At 42.7% G+C, this 19,259-nt stretch overlaps 1 protein-coding gene across 1 annotated transcript in view; it reads right to left on the reverse strand.

The window, feature by feature from the left end:
* Positions 1 to 19,259, reverse strand: part of MAPKAPK2 (MAPK activated protein kinase 2) — a 95,164-nt gene that overhangs the window by 43,929 nt on the left and 31,976 nt on the right. The window contains exon 2 of the mRNA XM_077481204.1: positions 1,541 to 1,680. Coding sequence (XP_077337330.1) covers positions 1,541 to 1,680 — 140 coding nt within the window. The remainder of the gene's footprint in view (positions 1 to 1,540; positions 1,681 to 19,259) is intronic.

Consider the following 19,259-nt stretch of genomic DNA (forward strand, 5'->3'; position numbering starts at 1 on the left):
GCAGTTGCGGAAAGGGGCGTAATCTACGCCCCTTTCCGCAGACAGCTATCCCGGAAGTGGGTGCAGTTACCTGGATTATCCAGGTAACTGCACCCCCTCCCCCCTGAAAGGTGCCAATTGTGGCGCCGAAGGGGGGGGGGGTTCCGATGAGCGGAGGTCCATTTTAGGGTGGACCTCCGCTTTAACTTGAAACCAACAAGTACCAGAAAAAGCTTTAATGTTTAAGTGGTTAAACTTCCCTCATCTAGGCCCCTTTCACACTGGGGCAGTGTGGGCGTCGGCAGTAAAGCAGTGCTATTTTTAGCTCCGTTTTAGCGCCGGTATTCGGCCGCTAGCGGGATGGTTTTAACCCCTTCTAGTGGCCGAAAAAGGGTTAAAACCAGTGGTATATTGACTTCAATGGGTAGGAGCGGTGAATACACAGCTCCTTCACCGCTCCAAAGATGCTTCTAGGACTTTTTTCACCGTCCTGCTAGCGCACCACTCCAGTGTGAAAGTGGCATTTTTTTTTTTTCAGGAGCTATACAGGCGCCATTTTAAAACACTGTAGCGCCTGAAAAACGCCTCAGTGTGAAAGGGGCCTTACACACCAAGTTCATTCCTTTGATCCTTTACGTTACAATGTTTATAGTTAGCTATATAGTTATAGTCTGTGGCTGAGGAATGTTGCACTACTTGGCAGACAGCCGGTTTTTTTTTTACCAACTGGTCAGCTTCAGCAGAGATTTCTCTGCAAAGAATCTAGAAAATGTTTTGTCAAGATCGCGAGGAGGAAAAGATCGCGATTTCGATTCTTCATAATCATGCAGCTCTAATAATACATTTTTCCTTCTTCTATTTTTCAAGTGATCACATAACCTCTTCTCAGTTGCATAAGGTGCTTAGAGAGCTGGGGAAGGAGAAACACCCATACACTGCTCTTCCCAGTGAATGCTTTGTAAAGGAGTGCCAGAACAAGTCTTGCCCATTGGAGGACAGGCAGGCTGGCAGGCTCCCAGCACAGCCATAAACTGACCACTCTGGAATAAATGAGCTCTCATGCTTTGTGGTCAGCTTGAAATAGGAAAGCAGGAGAACAAGCAGGATCACCAGGTATTTCACACAAAGGAAGCAATACGAGGACAGGATACATTTTAAAAAACAAGTACATGGTTCAACAGGCACGTCAGTAATATGAAATGTTTGGGTAACATTCTTTAATATATATTTATGTAGACTAGACAGATACTTGCCAAACAAAGAATGAGGACGCACCAATACGTTACTATGGGACAAAGTAGTGAAATAGAAGCTGGCCATAGGAACCACAGCACTGAACCAATCATATGACACACCCAGAAGTGTGTCAGATGCAGAGAATTCTTCAAGCTGAGCTATTCAGGAAAGTTCAGATCGGCAGTAAAATGCCATAGGACAGGTAATATTGCTTTTATTTGCAGGAAGCACCTTAAAGTTTTAATTTTTAGACAAGATCTTTACCAAGGTCATAGGGTTTAGAAATATGTGAGCAATATTAGTACTTTGATAAAAGCAGACTCACCACTCCATAATAATAAGCAGGCACTTTCGAGACTGGTAAAGATTTTCATAGACATCAATTATCTTTACAATGTGTGAGCACTGCGAAGCTCTCCAATGCAACTCCACCTCTCTACGTGCTTTTGCACAGTCCTGTAACATCTAAGAAAGAAAAAATATATAATTATTATTAGTTAGCCAGACAAAGAATTTAATTGCATTTTCAAATATACCTATGAGCAAAAAGGTTTACTCTCAGTTTTCTATAGTGGCAGAATCAGAGTTGGAAAACACCAGCTACCCTGAAATCAAGTGCAGTGAAAACAAAACACACACAGAGCAGAATTTCAATAAAGATGACACAATTCTCTTGGAATAGTCAAATCAAATACATTTTGGTATATCTACAACACTTTGTTTTTCACCTATTTTGTGTTATATAAGACTTATACAGACAGGGAGAGGGGGGAGGAAAAGTGACGAGACCGACAACTCAAGCTGGGGGTGTATTTCTTCATCCACCTTTCGTGGATCCACTTTTCTCCATCCTCATTTGACTAAATAAATAAAATAAAACCACACACAAGCACACGTTGGCAGCTTAAAGCGGTCGTATGTCCGCAAGAGAAAAAAACAAAACCTGAAAAGGCAAAAAAGGCATAATAATGAGCTAGTATGAACCACATACTAGTTCAGTATGAAATACCTTAGAAGGAAGTGCCGACATTGCCTCCCAATCACCACTGAGGGAGCCGACGTGTTCCCTCTGCGTTTCTTCCAGGTTCGCGGCTCTGGCGCTGTGAGAGGCCAGAGCCGCAACGACATCACTTCTATGCATGCGCGCAGGATTCCTCTTTCCAGCAAGGAGCTCTGATTTTTCCGGCAGCATCTGCCAGACCTTAAAGTGTAAGTAAACCCATCCATACAACAGTTACATTTATGGCACATGCCATAAATGTGACACTGCCATTGGTTGTGCTTTCAACCAAGCTGTCAAACCATCCAATGGCTGGTATCTTAACTGATCACATGTGCTGCATCATGGCAGATGTAGATTAAACAGAGGCCAAGATGCTTCCTTGGCTGAAAATGACAGGTGGGTTTACTTCCACTTTAAAAGCACATGTGCCGCTGATGTCAGAGGCTGCATGCAAGGTGAATATCTTCTAAACTATACAGGTCTAGGAGAGGTACATTTTACCTACAGGTAAGCCTTATTTAATCACTTCCCACCCGGCCAATGCACATATACGGCCGGGTGGGAGCCGTCTACTTCTGATAGGACGTTCAGGAACATCCATCAGAAGGAGCGGGATCGCCCGCGCAGCGGCGCGATCCTGATGCGCCCGTGTCACCCGGACACGGCGCATCTCAGATCGGCAGGAGGGCTCTCTTATTGGCCCTCCTGATCACATGACGGGCGTGTCCAATCATGGCCGTCATGTGATGTAAACAAACAGCCGGTTGCTAGGCAATCGGCTCCTCCTCTCCTCACACAAGTCATCGCTGAGGAGAGGAGAGCAGATCGCTGCAGCCGGCTGATGATCAGTGAGTATGAGCTGTTTTTTACAGCTTTTTACTCACTGATCACCAGTCTAGTGTAATACACAACACACCACACAGTATAAACACAGTCCCCACATATGTCCCCAAATAATAAAAACACATGTCCCTAATAATAAAAACATGTTCCCCACATATGTCCCACTAAAATCACATGCTCCAATGATTATCTGCACACATATATACGTGATCACCTGCACACATATGTACGTGATCACACAGACCAATTATTATACACTTAACGGAATTTTTTTTACCAAAAACATGTAGCAGAATACATTTTGGCTTAAATTTATGACAAAATTTGATTTTATTGGATTTCTTTTAAAATAGAAAAAAGAAAATAGGTTTTTTTCCAAATTTCCGCTTATTTGCGCTTATATTGCAAAAAATTAAAAAACGGAGTCGTGAATAAATACCACCAAAATAAAGCTCCATTTGTGCGAACAAAATGATAAAAATGTAATTTGGGTACAGTGTAGCATGACCGCGCAATTGTCACTGAAAGCGCTAGAGCGATGAAAGCTGAAAATTGGGCTCGGAAGGAAGGGGGCGAAAGTGCCCTGTATTGAAGTGGTTAAGATCAGATAGACTTCGCGCTATGGATGGGTGTTAATGTGAATAATACAATGAAAAATTGATAAAAAAAAAAAAAAAAAAAAAAAAAAAAAAAAGTATGATTATACCATATGCCAGGGGTTGACAAAATTTGCTTGGAATCTAGGAGCCAGCTAAAAAAGTTAGGAGCCAGGTCCGTGACGGCATTCCTGACATGGAGACGAGTGAGGGGAAGATAGCCCCAAGCCCCTCACCTGTCTCCAAGTCATTGCCCATAGCTCTTAGAGGGACATTTTATTTTTTTTCAAATGACAATTTTTTTTTAAATTGCATTTTAGTGTAAATATGAGATGTGAGGTCTCTCTGACCCCAGATCTCATATATAAGAGGACCTGTCATGCTTTTTTCTATTACAAGGGATTTTTACATTCCTTGTAATAGGAATAAAAGTGACAACATTTTATTTTTATTTTTTAAAGAACAGTGAAAAAAATAAAAATAAAAGTTAAAATAATAAAAAAAAAATATTTTAAAAACGCGCCCTGTCCTGCCAAGCTTGCGTGCAGAAGCGAACGCATATATGAAAGCGGTGTTCAAACCACACGTGAGGTATCGCTGCGATCGGTAGAGTGAGAGCAATAATTATAGCCCCAGACCTCCTAACTTAAAAAGTGCAACCTGTAGAATTTTTTAAACATCGCCTATGGAGATTTTAAAGGGTAAAAGTTTGTCGCCATTCCATGAGCGGGCGCAATTTTGAAGAATGACATGTTGGGTATCCATTTACTCGACGTCACATTATCTTTCACAATATAAAAAAATAATTTGGGCTAACTTTACTGTTTTTTTTTTTAATTAAATACATTTTCCCCAAAAAAGTACGCTTGTAAGTCCGCTGTGCAAATACGGTGTGACAGACAGTATTGCAACGACCACCATTTTATTCTCTAGGGTGTTAGAATAAAATATATTATATATATATATATATATATATATATATATATATATATATATAATGTTTAGGGGTTCTGAGTAAAGGGAAGGAAGATAGGCTGGCAGGCAGGGGGAATTAGCATTGCATCCATTAGCATTGCTGGTTGTAATTCCAACGGCCACCACAAGAGGGCGCCAGATTCCAGAAGGAACCATAGGATCGTAGAAGGCCTCAAAGCTGGGGGCTCAATTACCGGCCGGCGGCGGCGCGGCCCAATGCGATCGCGCAGGGGGGTTCGCGGAGACAGCATACCCCCAGCTGTGCTGCCCCAGGCGCCAGGTCGCTAATTCTAGTTGCAAATGCGACCTGGCGCCCGGGTTTTGTCGAGCCCTGCCATATGCAACCAGATATAAAGTGCTCTGAAAAAAATAAAATATTATTATTATTATTAATAATAATATAAAAAAGATTATTAATTCCATATACAGCAATAAGTGAGTCCTCCTGTGATGAGCTTCCAAAACTTGCCACCATCATAAACAGATGAGAATTTTTTTTATTTATTTTTTTAAACACAAACTTTTCATATTAATGGGTTATTTCTCACAATTAGCATATGCATAATTGCAACTACACCCCAAAATACATTCTGCTACTTCCAGAGTATGGCGATATCACATGTGTGAGACATTTACACAGCCTGGCCACATACAGTGAAGATGCACCTTCAAGCTTTCTAGGAGCTCTCAATTTCACATCTCATTTCTCAACCACCTATTTTTGAAGGCCCTAGAGCACCGGGATGATGGAATTGCCCACAAAAATTACTCTATTTTGTAAAGCAAACACCCCAACGTATAAGCTATGAGGCATAATGAGCCTTTTAAATGGTTAATTTTTTTCTAGGTTTGGAAAAAAAAAAAATTTATTTTATTTTTTTTTCCACAAAAAGAAAAATGCATTTTAATTTTATTATTACACAAAGTTGTCTATTTATAAAGATATTTCTAATACATAGCATGTATATAAAAATGACACCCCTCACAATACATTCTGCTACTCCTCCTAAGTATGGCGATGCCACGTTTGAGAATTTTACACAGCTTAGCCCCAACATCCAAGTAGCACCTCCAGGCATTCTAGCAGCATAAATTACACATACTTTTCAGACTACCAATCCCATTTTTTGAAGGCCCTTCAGATTTCTAATAAATAGCAGGCACATACCAAATAACAAAATATTACCAGTGGTTTTAGAAATGCAGTGGTCCACAGAGAAGAGCATCGGTCCAGGCAGCAGGCAGGGATGTGGTCAGCAACAGCAAACGCAATCATCCAGGCACAGGAATACTCTGCATAATTCATACAGGCAGAGATACTGTCAGCACAGCCAAAGCATTGGTCCGGATAGCAGGCAGAGGTGTCCAGGCAGAAATACTGTCTACAGTCAGTAGGCAGATACAGTGCCTTGCGAAAGTATTCGGCCCCCTTGAACTTTTCAACCTTTTGCCACATTTCAGGCTTCAAACATAAAGATATAAAATTTTAATTTTTTGTGAAGAATCACCAACAAGTGGGACACAATTGTGAAGTGGAACGAAATCTATTGGATATTTTAAACTTTTTTAGCAAATAAAAAACTGAAAAGTGGTGCGTGCAAAATTATTGGGCCCCTTTACTTTCAGTGCAGCAAACTCACTCCAGAAGTTCAGCGAGGATCTCTGAATGATCCAATGTTGTCCTAAATGACTGATGGTGATAAATAGAATCCACCTGTGTGTAATCAAGTCTCTGTATAAATGCACCTGCTCTGTGATAGTCTCAGGGGTCTGTTGAAAGCGCAGAGAGCATCATGAAGACCAAGGAACACACCAGGCAGGTCTGTAAAACCTGTTGTGGAGAAGTTTAAAGCCAGATTTGGATACAAAAAGATTTCCCAAGCTTTAAACATCCCAAGGAGCACTGTGCAAGCGATCATTTTGAAATTGAAGGAGTATCAGACCACTGCAAATCTACCAAGACCTGGCCGTCCCTCTAAACTTTCAGCTCAGACAAGGAGAAGACTGATCAGAGATGCAGCCAAGAGGCCCATGATCACTCTGGATGAACTGCAGAGAACTACAGCTGAGGTGGGAGAGTCTGTCCATAGGACAACAATCAGCCGTACACTGCACAAATCTGGCCTTTATGGAAGAGTGGCAAGAAGAAAGCCATTTCTCAAAGATATCCATAAAAAGTCTTGTCTAAAGTTTGCCACAAGCCACCTGGGAGACACACCAAACATGTGGAAGAAGGTGCCCTGGTCAGATGAAACCAAAATCGAACTTTTTGCCCACAATGCAAAACGATATGTTTGGTGTAAAAGCAACACAGCTCATCACCCTCAACACACCATCCCCACTGTCAAACATGGTGGTGGCAGCATCATGGTTTGGGCCTGCTTTTCTTCAGCAGGGACAAGGAAGATGGTTAAAATTGTGGGGAAGATGGATGCAGCCAAATACAGGACCATTCTGGATGAAAACCTGTTGGAGTCTGCAAAAGACCTGAAACTGGGACGGAGATTTATCTTCCAACAAGACAATGAATCCAAACATACAGCAAAATCTACAAAGGAATGGTTCACAAATAAACGTATCAGGTGTTAGAATGGCCAAGTCAAAGTCCAGACCTGAATCCAATCAAGAATCTGCGGAAAGAGCTGAAAACTGCTGTTCACAAACGCTCTCCATCCAACCTCACCGAGCTCGAGCTGTTTTGCAAGGAAGAATGGGCAAGAATTTCAGTCTCTCGATGTGCAAAACTGATAGAGACATACCCCAAGCGACTTGCAGCTGTAATCACAGCGAAAAGGTGGCTCTACAAAGTATTAACGCAAGGGGGCCGAATAATTTTGCACGCCCCACTTTTCATTTTTTTTATTAGTTAAAAAAGTTTCAAAAATCCAATAGATTTCGTTCCACTTCGTTCCACTTCACAATTGTGTCCCACTTGTTGGTGATTCTTCACAAAAAATAAAAATTTTATATCTTTATGTTTGAAGCCTGAAATGTGGCAAAAGGTTGAAAAGTTCAAGGGGGGCCGAATACTTTCGCAAGGCACTGTATATGGCCAAAGTATTGGCCCAAGCAGCAGGAAGAAACATGGTCCATAATGTTCTGGGTCATTACAGGCAGCAATATGGTCAGCACAGCCAAAAGTATTGGTCCAGGCAGCAGGAAGGACCATCAAGTTTAGGGCCAGGGGTAGAGGCTTCTAACACCCAAATCTCTGAAGTCTCCGAGCAACCAGACCCTGTTCTGGGAGCACAGAAAATGAAAAACAGTTTTTCTCTACTCAGAACGCTATTCTGAAGCCCCTCACATATGCGAGACCTGTGTGTACTAAAGTAGAAGGGCAAAAAAACAGTCCAAATGGCAGGCAAAAACATGGTTGATTAACAGGCTGAGGTTGGTGCACGTCGAAGTCAGAAACGTGGTTTAAAAATCGGCAGGCAAAGACATCGTCAAACAGGCCAGGGTCAGTTGATTAAAACATGGAAGGTAGAAAAATGGTAGCAGTCAAATGATCCACATTAGGTATTAGAAAAGAGGAAATGGCAGTCTGTTAATAAGGGGAACTAATATCTGATGGATGTGTGATCATTTTTGAAGCAATCTCCGATGCACAGGCCAGGTTGGACGGGACATCAGGGACAAGAATAGCTGGCATCTCTTCTAAATCCTCCTCTGCTGCATACACGGCATTTCTTTTGGCATCTTCTTCCAGATTCTATGGGGGGGGGGGAGGTTATAGGGAAAATGTTGCTTGTGAAGTCGACTCACAGTATAAGAGTGAATGCTTCCTGGGGCGGGACCTTGTTGGTAAATCAGGGCAGTGATGATGTCTTCAATATACTTGAGATAGGTTATTTGTTGGTTTTGAGTTGCGTTTTGGTAGCAAACCAATTAAAACAGGGCCATATGAAACAAGTGAAATGCAACATTCTTATACCAATAACAGGCCTTTCTGGCTGACAAATAAGGTTGTAGCATCTAATCGTTTAAATCCACTTCTCTGGATCTCCACCAAAGGTGTCATTGTGGACAGTAGAGAGGATGTGGACATCTTTCTTGTCCCTCCACTTCATGGCCAAAACCTCATTTCTCATGAATGCCGATTTTGTGGGAAGCCCTTCCGTTTTTTCCTGAAGGTAATGTAGACCAGGGTTTGTTTACTGTAAAGTTGACGAAAAAGGGACAGGCTGGTATAATAGTTGACATATAAGTGGTATCCTTTTTTGAATGGGTTATGGCAGCTCCCAGACAATTTTCCCACTGGTTCCAATATATGTGGAACAAACACAGGGCTGGAGATGGGAGTCTTAGCCTTCATAAATACGGAATGTGAACATGTATCCAGTGGCTCAATCACACAATTTAATTTCAACACGTACCTGGCATATACTGCTTGCAGTTGGCCAGTAAAATGTATAAGGGACTCATCCACAGATATTTTTGGTCTGGGATAACAACTGCTGTAAATCGCTGGGAAAAGGAATTGATTAGGGGGTGTATCTTGTACAATTTGTCATGGTTGGGATGATCTTGGGGAGGGCACTGGAAATTATCATTGAAGTGTAGATAACGCATAATCATTTATCGTGTCCTGGACATGACAGCAGAATATATCAGCAAGTGGTAGATGGGGTTGGTGGACCAATAGGCATGGAGTTTGTTCTTTTTTGTAAGCCCCATATTGAATGTAAGGCTCAAAAACAATTTAAAATGTGTCCATTGTTAGATGTCGCCACTGGAACATGTGGGCGTAGGATGAATTGAGGTTGGCAGCAATAAATTGGGATGCATACAGATTGGTTTGGTCCACCATATTCTGCAGTAAATCTTGTGGGAAGAAGAAATAAAAATACTCAAATTGGGAAAAATTTGTAGCGTTTGGCTGCCGGGCACTGTGGGGGGGGGGGGGGGGGGGAATTATAGTGGATCCCGAGTTGGCAGGCAACCATAAGGGGTTTGCCAGGGCATCGGGAAGGTAGGACAGTGGCTGGATTCTTCGGGTTGGGCGTGCAATTCCAGTACTTGTACTGGTCTCCTCTTCCTGTGGTCTGGCACTGCTGGTGGTGGGCAGGTCTTCTGATCTTGGTACTGATCACATAGCAAGAGTGGCATATGCCTCCTCAGTTGTGTGCATTACTTATTGGCTGGCATGTGTAAGGGTATTGGTGGTGGTACCGATGGTGGTATTAGTGGCGGGCCTATGTGGCGGTACCGTGTTGTGCACAGTAATATAGTATAGACAATAGACTGATCTCACTTACTGATCCCTGCTCTGTGTGTGAGGGACTGCTGATCTACTGTGTTTTTTCACACACAACCATCTGTAGTGTTTACAGTGAATGACTTGAAAAAGAAAAAATATCCATCCATTGAGCAGCAGCTGTTTGGACTAAGGGGAATGGGCAGACTGCTTTGAGATGATAGAAAGGCAACAGTAACGCAAATAACCACGGTATGCAGAATACCATCTCTGAATGCACAACACATCAAACCTTGAAGCAGATGGGCTAAAGCAGCAGAAGACCACACCCAGTGCCACTCCTGTCAGCCAAGAACAGGAAACGAAGTCTACAATTCACAGGCTCTGTGACATTCAGATGATAGGGTCATTATTTGCATGAACATGAAAGCATGGATCCATCCTGCCTTGTATTATTGGTTCAGGCTGGTGGTGTAATGGTGTGGGGGATATTTTCTTGGCACACTTTGGGTTCCTTAGTACCAATTGAGCATTGTTTACATGCCACAGAATACCTGGAGTATTGTTGCTGCCCATGTCCATCCCTTTACGGCTACAGTGTACCCATCTTCTGATGGCACCTTCCAGCACGACAATGTGCCATGTCACAAAGCTCAAATCATCTCAAACTGGTTTCTTGAGCAGGACAATGAGTTCACTGTATTCCAATGTCTTCAACAGTCACCAGATCACAATCCAATAGAGCATTATTAAGATGTGGTGGAACAGGAGATTTGCATCATGGATGTGCAGCCAACAAATCTGCAGCAACTGCATGATGCCATCATGTCAATATGGACCAAAATCTCTGATAAATATTTCTAATATCTTGTTGAATCTATGCAATGAAGAATTCAAGTGATACTTTAGCTCCCCCCCCTTTTTTTTGTTTAAAAACACACGTTACATACTTACCTGCAGTGGTCTTGCACAGAGCAGCCCAGATTCGCCTGTTCTAGAGTCCCTCATTGGCGCTCCTGGCCCCTCTTTCCAGCTTGCTATAGGAGGCACCCAAGCCACTGCTCCGTGTATCCATTCAGACATGGGGCCAAGGCTCGGCCGCACCCTCTCTCTTTCATAGGCTCACTGACATTGATTGATCGATCGAAACTGGAGCAAATGGCATCCACTGCTGTGTCTCGGACAATCAGGAGAGTGAATTCTGAACAGCTGAGTGTCTCATGCAACATCGCTGGATTGAGGTGGGGCTCAGGTAAGCATTAAAAAGGAGTTATAAAAAGGCAGAAGGTTTTTTTAATCTTAACGCTAACCTCAGCACCCCAATACTCACCTGAGGCCCATCTCTATCCAGTGATATCCACGAGTACCTCGGCCGTCTGGGACTCTGCCTTCTGATTGACCGAGACACAGCAATGGCGCCATTGATTTACTGACTGACAGGAGAGAGAGTCAATCAGGAAAGAGGGGGATGGGCCCAAACAGCAGCTCCGTGCCTGAATGGGCTGGCCTCCATAGCAAGGTGCTTGCTGTGGGGGCACTCCACAGAAGGGAGGGGCCAAGATCAGCAAAGAGGGACCCAAGAAGGAGGATCCAGGCTGCTCTGTTCAAAACTACTTCACAGAGCAGGCCTGTATAACTTTTTAAAAAACTTTTTTTTACAAAAACGTACAAGACTTTACAATTACTTTGAACGGGGCTGCACACAGATGTTTATCTGAATTCATTCAGATAAAAAGCCACTTGCCTTTAGAACCACATTAAAGCAGTTCTGAAAACAAAAAAGTGGGTCCAACTTAGCACTAGCTACGAGCTGATGTCACCCGCTGCTGACCTGCATCTTATACACCACTCAGCCATCTGTGATAGAAATGGCGTAAAATAAAATGGCTTTGTAACTGAGCCACAGTGAGCACCTGTTGTATATGCTGGGGAATCTACTGGAGTTCCTGTCCTTGCCTGGAACATTTACCCTATGAAGGGACCTGCCTATTTGACCATCTGTTAATTCAGTGGTCCAGTCCTTAAGGTCAGCGAAGAGATTGCTCTGAAGGTGGAGGGTCTGTCCCCATCATCTTCCTTGAATTGTGCGATTGTCGCATAGAATCCTCTTGGTGCTTGCTGGGACTTTTAGTCCTCTTCCCCTCTCTTGTTGGACTTTTTTGTGATTACTTTTTTAATGCTGCATTTTTAATTTACCTGTTCTTGCACTGCACCTTATCTTATGCATTTCATAGGAGGCATTGCGAGTTTTTTTGAGGTTGTAATTTTGTAAATTTTTGGGAAAAAGAAGGAATTAAAAAGTTTTTTTTTTTTTTCACAATTACCGTATTTATCAGCATACAACATGCACCTTCATTTTAGGAGGAAAGTTTCATGAGAAAAAAATATAAATAAATTACATTTTGAATAAAGAACTTTGAAGCAAAATAAGGGTCAGTGCCCATCAATGCAGCCTCACCATTGCCCATCTGTAGCCTCACAACTGCCCATCAATGCAGCTTGATCAATGCCCAAATGCAGCCGAATCACTGGCATGAATGCAGCCTGATCAGTGCCCATCTGCAGCCTCACCTCAGAGTACTGCTGCTTCGGAAGGGACAGGGAGGTGGGTGGGACAAGCGCCGCCAGATTACATACAGCGAGAATCTCCAATTTACTCTGCGGCCTCTTTAATACAAAGTCCCATGGTATGTGCTTGAGAACAAAGTGGAAATACACTTTAAGGGTGTTGCCTGTGAAGGTGAAATGGAATATCTGGGTTCAAACCGTTCATCTGTAAGAAAAGGTGGAGTAGACTGCCTTTCCCAAACTCCTCTTTTGAAGATGTCAGATGCCTGTTGTGTTGATGCACAGACCAATTGGTCACTAAAATTGAGCACGTATGCAGATCATGAGTTCCGCATTTCCTCCGATTTCATTCATGCTTGCTCTGGGAGCGTTATTGAAAAAATTGTGAGGCAAGCGACAGCCAAGTAGACTTTAGACTAAAATGCAATACCAGCTGTGAATTTGTTTCAAAAGAATGCACCAGTCAGCAATTAGTTTTAATGCAGAAATAGGCAGTAGACTTTACAGCTGCCGATCACTTCTTTGGGCTCCAGAAAAGGGGGTTACAGGGGACGCCCAAGGGGCATGTCCTCAAAAGCTTTGCCAGTGTCCAGTTACCTGAAGGCAACCTATAACTCAAGGTCTAGGGATATCAAGGTTGCAGCTTGTATTGTGCAAATAAGATATATTTAGCATTGCACACCTCCACACTTGATGGCCCCATACCTCAGTCTTTACACATTATTTTGTTTTGTAAAAGGGAATGTAAAAAGCACCTTCACCATTGCCTCCATCAGTATCACCACTCTGCTGCGGAAGCTCTCAAATTCCCAAGAAAAGTAATACCTTATGCGGATTCCTCCTCTTTTTGTTTAAAACCTCCTCCATTCCTGCCCCCTACCCCCCACCATTGTAAACTTCTAAAGCAGTGGGGTTAATACACCTAATTTTTAAAAGCACCAATAGAAAGAGCCAGACCAAATGAAAAATAAATTATATATATATATATATATATATATATATATATATATATATATATATATATATATATATATATATATATATATATATAAATAAATAATAATAAGAATACCAAATTAATTTATTGGTTTAAACTAAAGTAACCCTTTGCGCCACCGATCATAACCGCTATACTAAAGCTTCTATGAATGGAACAAGGTCTATGGATGGAGGGGTTGGCGTTATAATCCACCTGTCCTCCATTCAGAGATCCAGTTTCACCGACTGTCCGCTTTAAGTATCTTCTTGGTGGGAGACTCCATCTTTACATTGTATGTGACCCATCAAGTCATGTACATATTGCATAATTGTGTTATTGACAGTGTCATACATTAGTATTTGCACATAACAACATATTCAATGCTCCTAAACAATTAAAAAGGGAAGTGTATACAATGAAACGGGACAATAGGACAGCCTTAGGGCCAATTAAAATGGGCGTTAGAAACGAAAGCCATCACTTTTCAGTTTTCTTCTTTGCACTTAAATATTTACTTTCTTTGATCAAGGATCAAAGCAATCGTCATCTTTTGAGGAAGGAAAGGGTTGAAGGTTGTGCCACCTGAAATTAAGAGCTTTTCCTGGAAGAGCCATATCCAGCCATGAAACTAGGTTTTCATTTTTTTTTTCCCCCCCCCTTCTAAATACAAGCGTTTAGTTTCTTATTATACTCATCGGTTTTCGTAGGGTGTTTTTTTTCTATGGAGATTATGGTTGCTATGTTTATGTGTTAATACATTTATTACAATTACTTATAACACCATTTTAAACTCTGTTCTAAAACAGATGGATTTCTTGCCATTTTCTGAGAACCTACCAGAGAATAGTTAAATTGATGCTCGAAAATTGAGTAACAACTATAAAGAGCCTCCTTACTGAGAAATCATACAGCGCAAACATCTCTGCTGTCTATGAGTTAATGTGGAAAGAATTCAGCACCTCACGTTCAGCCAGCAGAATCAGAAAGAAAGGACGGACCCCATGGGCACTAGGCAGGTGTAAACAAACACAGAGAACCAAACATGAGCATGAAATGATTTATAAGAGAATTTACATTGGCTAAAAGTTACACTAGACAATATTCTTATTCCCCAAAAAATAATCCATACATAGCCAGAACTGAACTGAAGGGTATGTATTCAGTTCTTCATTTAAGCACTTCAGCCCCAAAAATTTGGCTGGCCAAAGATCAGAGCGTTTTTTTTTTTTGCGATTTAGCACTGTCGCTTTAATTGTCGCTGACAATTCCGCAGTCGTGCGACGCTGCACCCAAACAAAATTGATGTCTTTTTTCCCCCCACAAATGGATCTCTCTTTTGGTGGTATTTGATAACCTCTGCGGTTTTTATTTTTTGCACTATAAAAGAACTACAAATTTTTTTTTTTTTTTTTTTTTTTCAAAAACACACACCACAATATTCTTTACTTTTTGCTATAATAAATATCCCCAAAAAATATATTACATTTTTTTTCCCCCTCAGTTTAGGCAGATACGTTGTATTCTTCTACATATTTCTGGTAAAAAAAAATAAAAAATTTAAAAATAAATCCGCAATAAGCTTTTAGGGGATAGTTATATATATTTTTTTTACTAGTAATGGCGGCGATCTGCAATTTTTAATCATGACTGCGACATTATGGTGGACAGATCGGACACTCTTGGCGCCATTAACATTTATACAGCGATCAGTACGATTAAAAAAATTCACCGATTGCTGTAAATGTGACTGGCAGTTAACGGGTTAACCAGTAGGGAGTGCTGCAGTGGTCAAGTGTGTCCTAGGGATGTGTTCTAACCGGTATGTTAATATGCCTGTACGTGCCATTCTGCCGATGTATATCGGCGTGAGCCAGTCGGCAAGGGGTTAATTGTTTACTGTGTTTCGGCCTCTTGTCGTGAGCTCCCAAACCTATCCTTTTTCCTCTTATGAGCAACACGTTAGTGGCAGTCATGTACACTGCTCTATGCACACTATAAATCCCATAGCCCACTTCAGAAGCAAGCGAGAGTGGCTATGTTCCTACATACAATGGGACCATAAAGAACAAAAACGTAGCCACAGTCTAACTGGAAGCTGGATCACACCAGCAAACTAAAAAGGAATTTGGAGATCTGAAACGCTGAAAAACAATAGAAATGACTTTTCAGATTTAAGAATACATACGTCAATGTGGATGGGGAAATCCTCACCACTGAGCTATTGTATTCTGCCAGTAGGGAGATCTCCCGCCGTCAGAATAAAATGCTCAGTGCTGCCGGCTTGAGCCTGCAACACTAAATCTGGCAGCAAAACTCAGACAGGGCGGTTGTACAGAAGTCGATCGGTAGATTGACTTCTTCACAACCACCCTGCCTGTACATGGACCAAAATTTTAATCCGTGTATGGCCGACTTAACACCTTAAGGACCACCCGCCATCATTTTACATTGCTGCTTTAAATATCGTTATGGCAGCAGCTAGCTGCCATAACCCCAGTATCCTCTTCTTCAGCGGGCAGTCCGCTTTCAGATAAAGGTGGTCTCTGCGGCGGATTCGCCGGGAGATCACTTTTAAAATCGGTGATGGGATAGGTACCCTCCACCGCTTAACGGAGGAGATCGGGTTCTTCTCCCTGTTAGGCATGGAGACGAATGAGGGGAATCTCCATCTCTATATCACTGCAGGGGGGAAGCGACGTCAAAGCGTCACTTCCACCCATAGCTCTTAAAGGACAATATTCAAGATCATTCAAAAAAGGACGCCAGATGTTTTTTTATTATTATTACATTTTAGTGCAAATGATATCCGAGGTCCTGTCCTTCTCAGCCTTGCCTCTCATTTCCCCTTCTGAAGTATGTATGTCACATGCACCTCTACTGTTGTCGGGCCCAGCTCTCCCTAACCAGCCAGCTCTGTCCCACTCAGTCCCGCCTTCTTGTGAAGCATCACATGCCCAGAACAGCATGCACGTGCCCGCCAGCCACTCTATGCTTAGTGATAAAGGGGGACCATGGTGACAAGGATTATTATAAGCAAATAAAAAACATCAGCGATTTTTAGCTTTTGGGGCATATGATCAAGGTTGATTGTTTGGTTAAGTTTGCAGTGGGGTTTTCAAGGCATTAAGCCTTTACAACCACTTTAAGCATCTTTGTATTAAAATGCACTTCTATTTCACAGTTATATTAAAAGACAAAACTCAAAGGAAGTGAGGTAGCAGCCCAAACCATAATCTCTCCCACAAAACACACAGTATCAGCATTGGGTAGGGTAGGAAAGGGAGGTACATGAAATGCGTGGAGAACATCAGAGAAACCTTATAAGGAATGAAGGCTGCAGGCCAGATGTAACAGTCTGCTTATTCACAGACTGAAGCTATAAGTTGGGTAGGGATAGGATGAGATGTGATGAATGTTTTTGCGGAGTGTATTTGGGCGACACTGCACTACTGGTCAGTTCCATTGAGCAAAAGTAAATTTTCTTTGATTGGTGTCCTGTGTGTGGATGTTTCTGCATTATAAAGCTATTAGTATAGATTTTTTACATTTTACAATGGAATGCCTCAAGATTGTGCATAATTTAACCGCTTAAGGACCGCCTCCTGCACATATGTCGGCAGAATGGCACAGCTGGGCACAATCACGTACCGGTCTCTTTAAGTGCCCAGTCATGGGTCGGGAGCACGCCGCCAGCGGCACACTCTCGACCCGGTCCTGAGCTCTGTGACTGTGGGATCAGCGGACCTGATCGCCGCTGGTGCCCCGCGATCGGGTCACAGAGCTGAAGAACAAGGAGAGGTCTGTGTAAACAACCTCTCCCCGTGCTTCCTAGTGTGGCTGTCACTGATTGTCTGTTCCCTGTTATAGGGAAAGACGATCAGTGACGTCAAAACGCCAAGCCTCACGCCCCTAGAGTTAAAAAAACAAACAAAACAAACACACACACACACACACACACACACTATAAAACTATCTCCTATTTTGTAAACACTAGAACTTTTGCACAAACCATTCAGTAATCGCCAATTGTGATTTTTTTTTTTTTACCTAAAATATGTAGAATACGTATCGGCCTAAACTGAGGAAAAACCATGTTTTTTTAATATATTTTTGGGGAATATTTATTATAGCAAAAAATAAAAATAAATTAATTTTTTACAAACTTGTCGCTCTATTTTTGTTTATAGCGCAAAAGATAAAAACCGCAGGTGGGAAAAAAAAAAGACAATTTTGTTTGGGAGCCACGTCGCACGACCGCGCAATTGTCAGTTAAAGCGACGCAGTGCCGAATCGCAAAAAGGGCCTGGTCCTTTGGCTGCAAATTGGTCCGGAGCTTAAGTGGTTAAAGGGTGCCTTGACTGAAAAAAAATAAAATATTGAGAAACACTGGTCTAATGCACATTGCGCAGAACATAACTTACGCTACACCAACATTTCTAAAGAAGTGTCTTACCGTGCAGTATCTGTAGAAGAGTGCAAAGAGTATAAAGCTGGTTTCACATGGGCTGTCCAATCAGGTCTGCTAGTCAGTTTTTCAGAAAGACATGATCAGATCATCCATAGCTATCTAGTGAGCGGTGGTTATCAGTAGATGTGTCTGCTGACACCCACTGGCACCCGATCCTGTCCAATCAAGAACCGCAGATTGGATGACAGTCAAATGGAAATTGACAGGCTGTCCAATCCCATCTGACTGCCCATAAGAGAACAGTGGAACTGTGTTTGTGTCCACTGCATAGCGGAGCGGAGCCCAACTTGTCAACTGCCTGCTCAGTGGGGATATCCCCTGCTGAGCAGGCAGATGCGGACTACCGTCATAGAAATTCCACTATACCCTACACGTAATCCAGGTCTCCTGCGGTAAGGGTCTTCTCTGCCTTTTGGTATAATGCATCTTAGTAAATCCCTGTTTCCCACGTAAAACAGACATGACCACCATCCTCACATCCTTAGCTCCACTCTCCTCTGGAGACTCCGTGTTTTGTTTATCAACAGTACTTAAATTGAGTGTAAGGGTATTTATTTATTTTTTTAAATAACAAAAAAATATACTTACCGCCACTGTGCAGCTCATTTTGCACAGATTGGCCCCAAACCTGCTCTTCTGGGGTCCCCCTGGCAACTCACAGCTCCTCCCTGCATCAGATAACCTCCTAGGAGAAGAGCTCTCCCGGGGGATTACCTTACGGGCGCTTGCGTCATTGCATTTGATTGACAGCAGTGGGAGCCAATGGCTGCGCTGCTATCAATCTATCCAATCAAGAGCCGAGAAACCCAGGCAGAGAGACAGCTGGTCCCTGTGGGTGAAGTTCGAGAGCTCAGGTAAGTAAAAACTGGGGGGGACTGGGAGGTGTTTTGTCCCCCTTAAAGAGGGACTGTACTGCGGAAAAAAATATTAAAAGCCAGCAGCTACAAATACTACAGCTGCTGACTTTTAATAAATGGACACTCACCTGTCCCGGGGTCCAGCGATGCCGGCAGCCAAGGCCGATCGATCGGCTCTCGGCTGCTGTCGCCACCATTCTAGTTGAGGGAATCAGGTAGTGAATCGGCTTCACTTCCCGGTTCCCTACTGCGCATGCGCGAGTCGCGCAGCGCAATAGGAATTGTCCGCGCTGTCTCTGAGACCCGTGTGTGTCCCAGCAGACAGCGCGGCAGGACAGGAAATGGCGTAGACTCCCACGGGAGTCTATGCCCGGAAGTGGGTGTAAATACCTGTCTTTGACAGGTATCTCCACCCCCCTCCCCCCTGAAAGGTGCCAATTGTGACACCGGAGGGGGGGGGGGGGGGGTTCCGATCAGCGGAAGTTAGGAAGCATTTAGGGTGGAACCCCGCTTTAATGCATAGGATGCATTAAGATGAATGAAAAAAAAAAATGGACG

Source organism: Lithobates pipiens, unplaced genomic scaffold, assembly GCF_037356315.1.
Source record: "Lithobates pipiens isolate NorthernLeopardFrog02 unplaced genomic scaffold, aLitPip1_a1.2 Scaffold_16, whole genome shotgun sequence".
NCBI classification, from domain to species: Eukaryota; Metazoa; Chordata; class Amphibia; order Anura; family Ranidae; genus Lithobates; species Lithobates pipiens.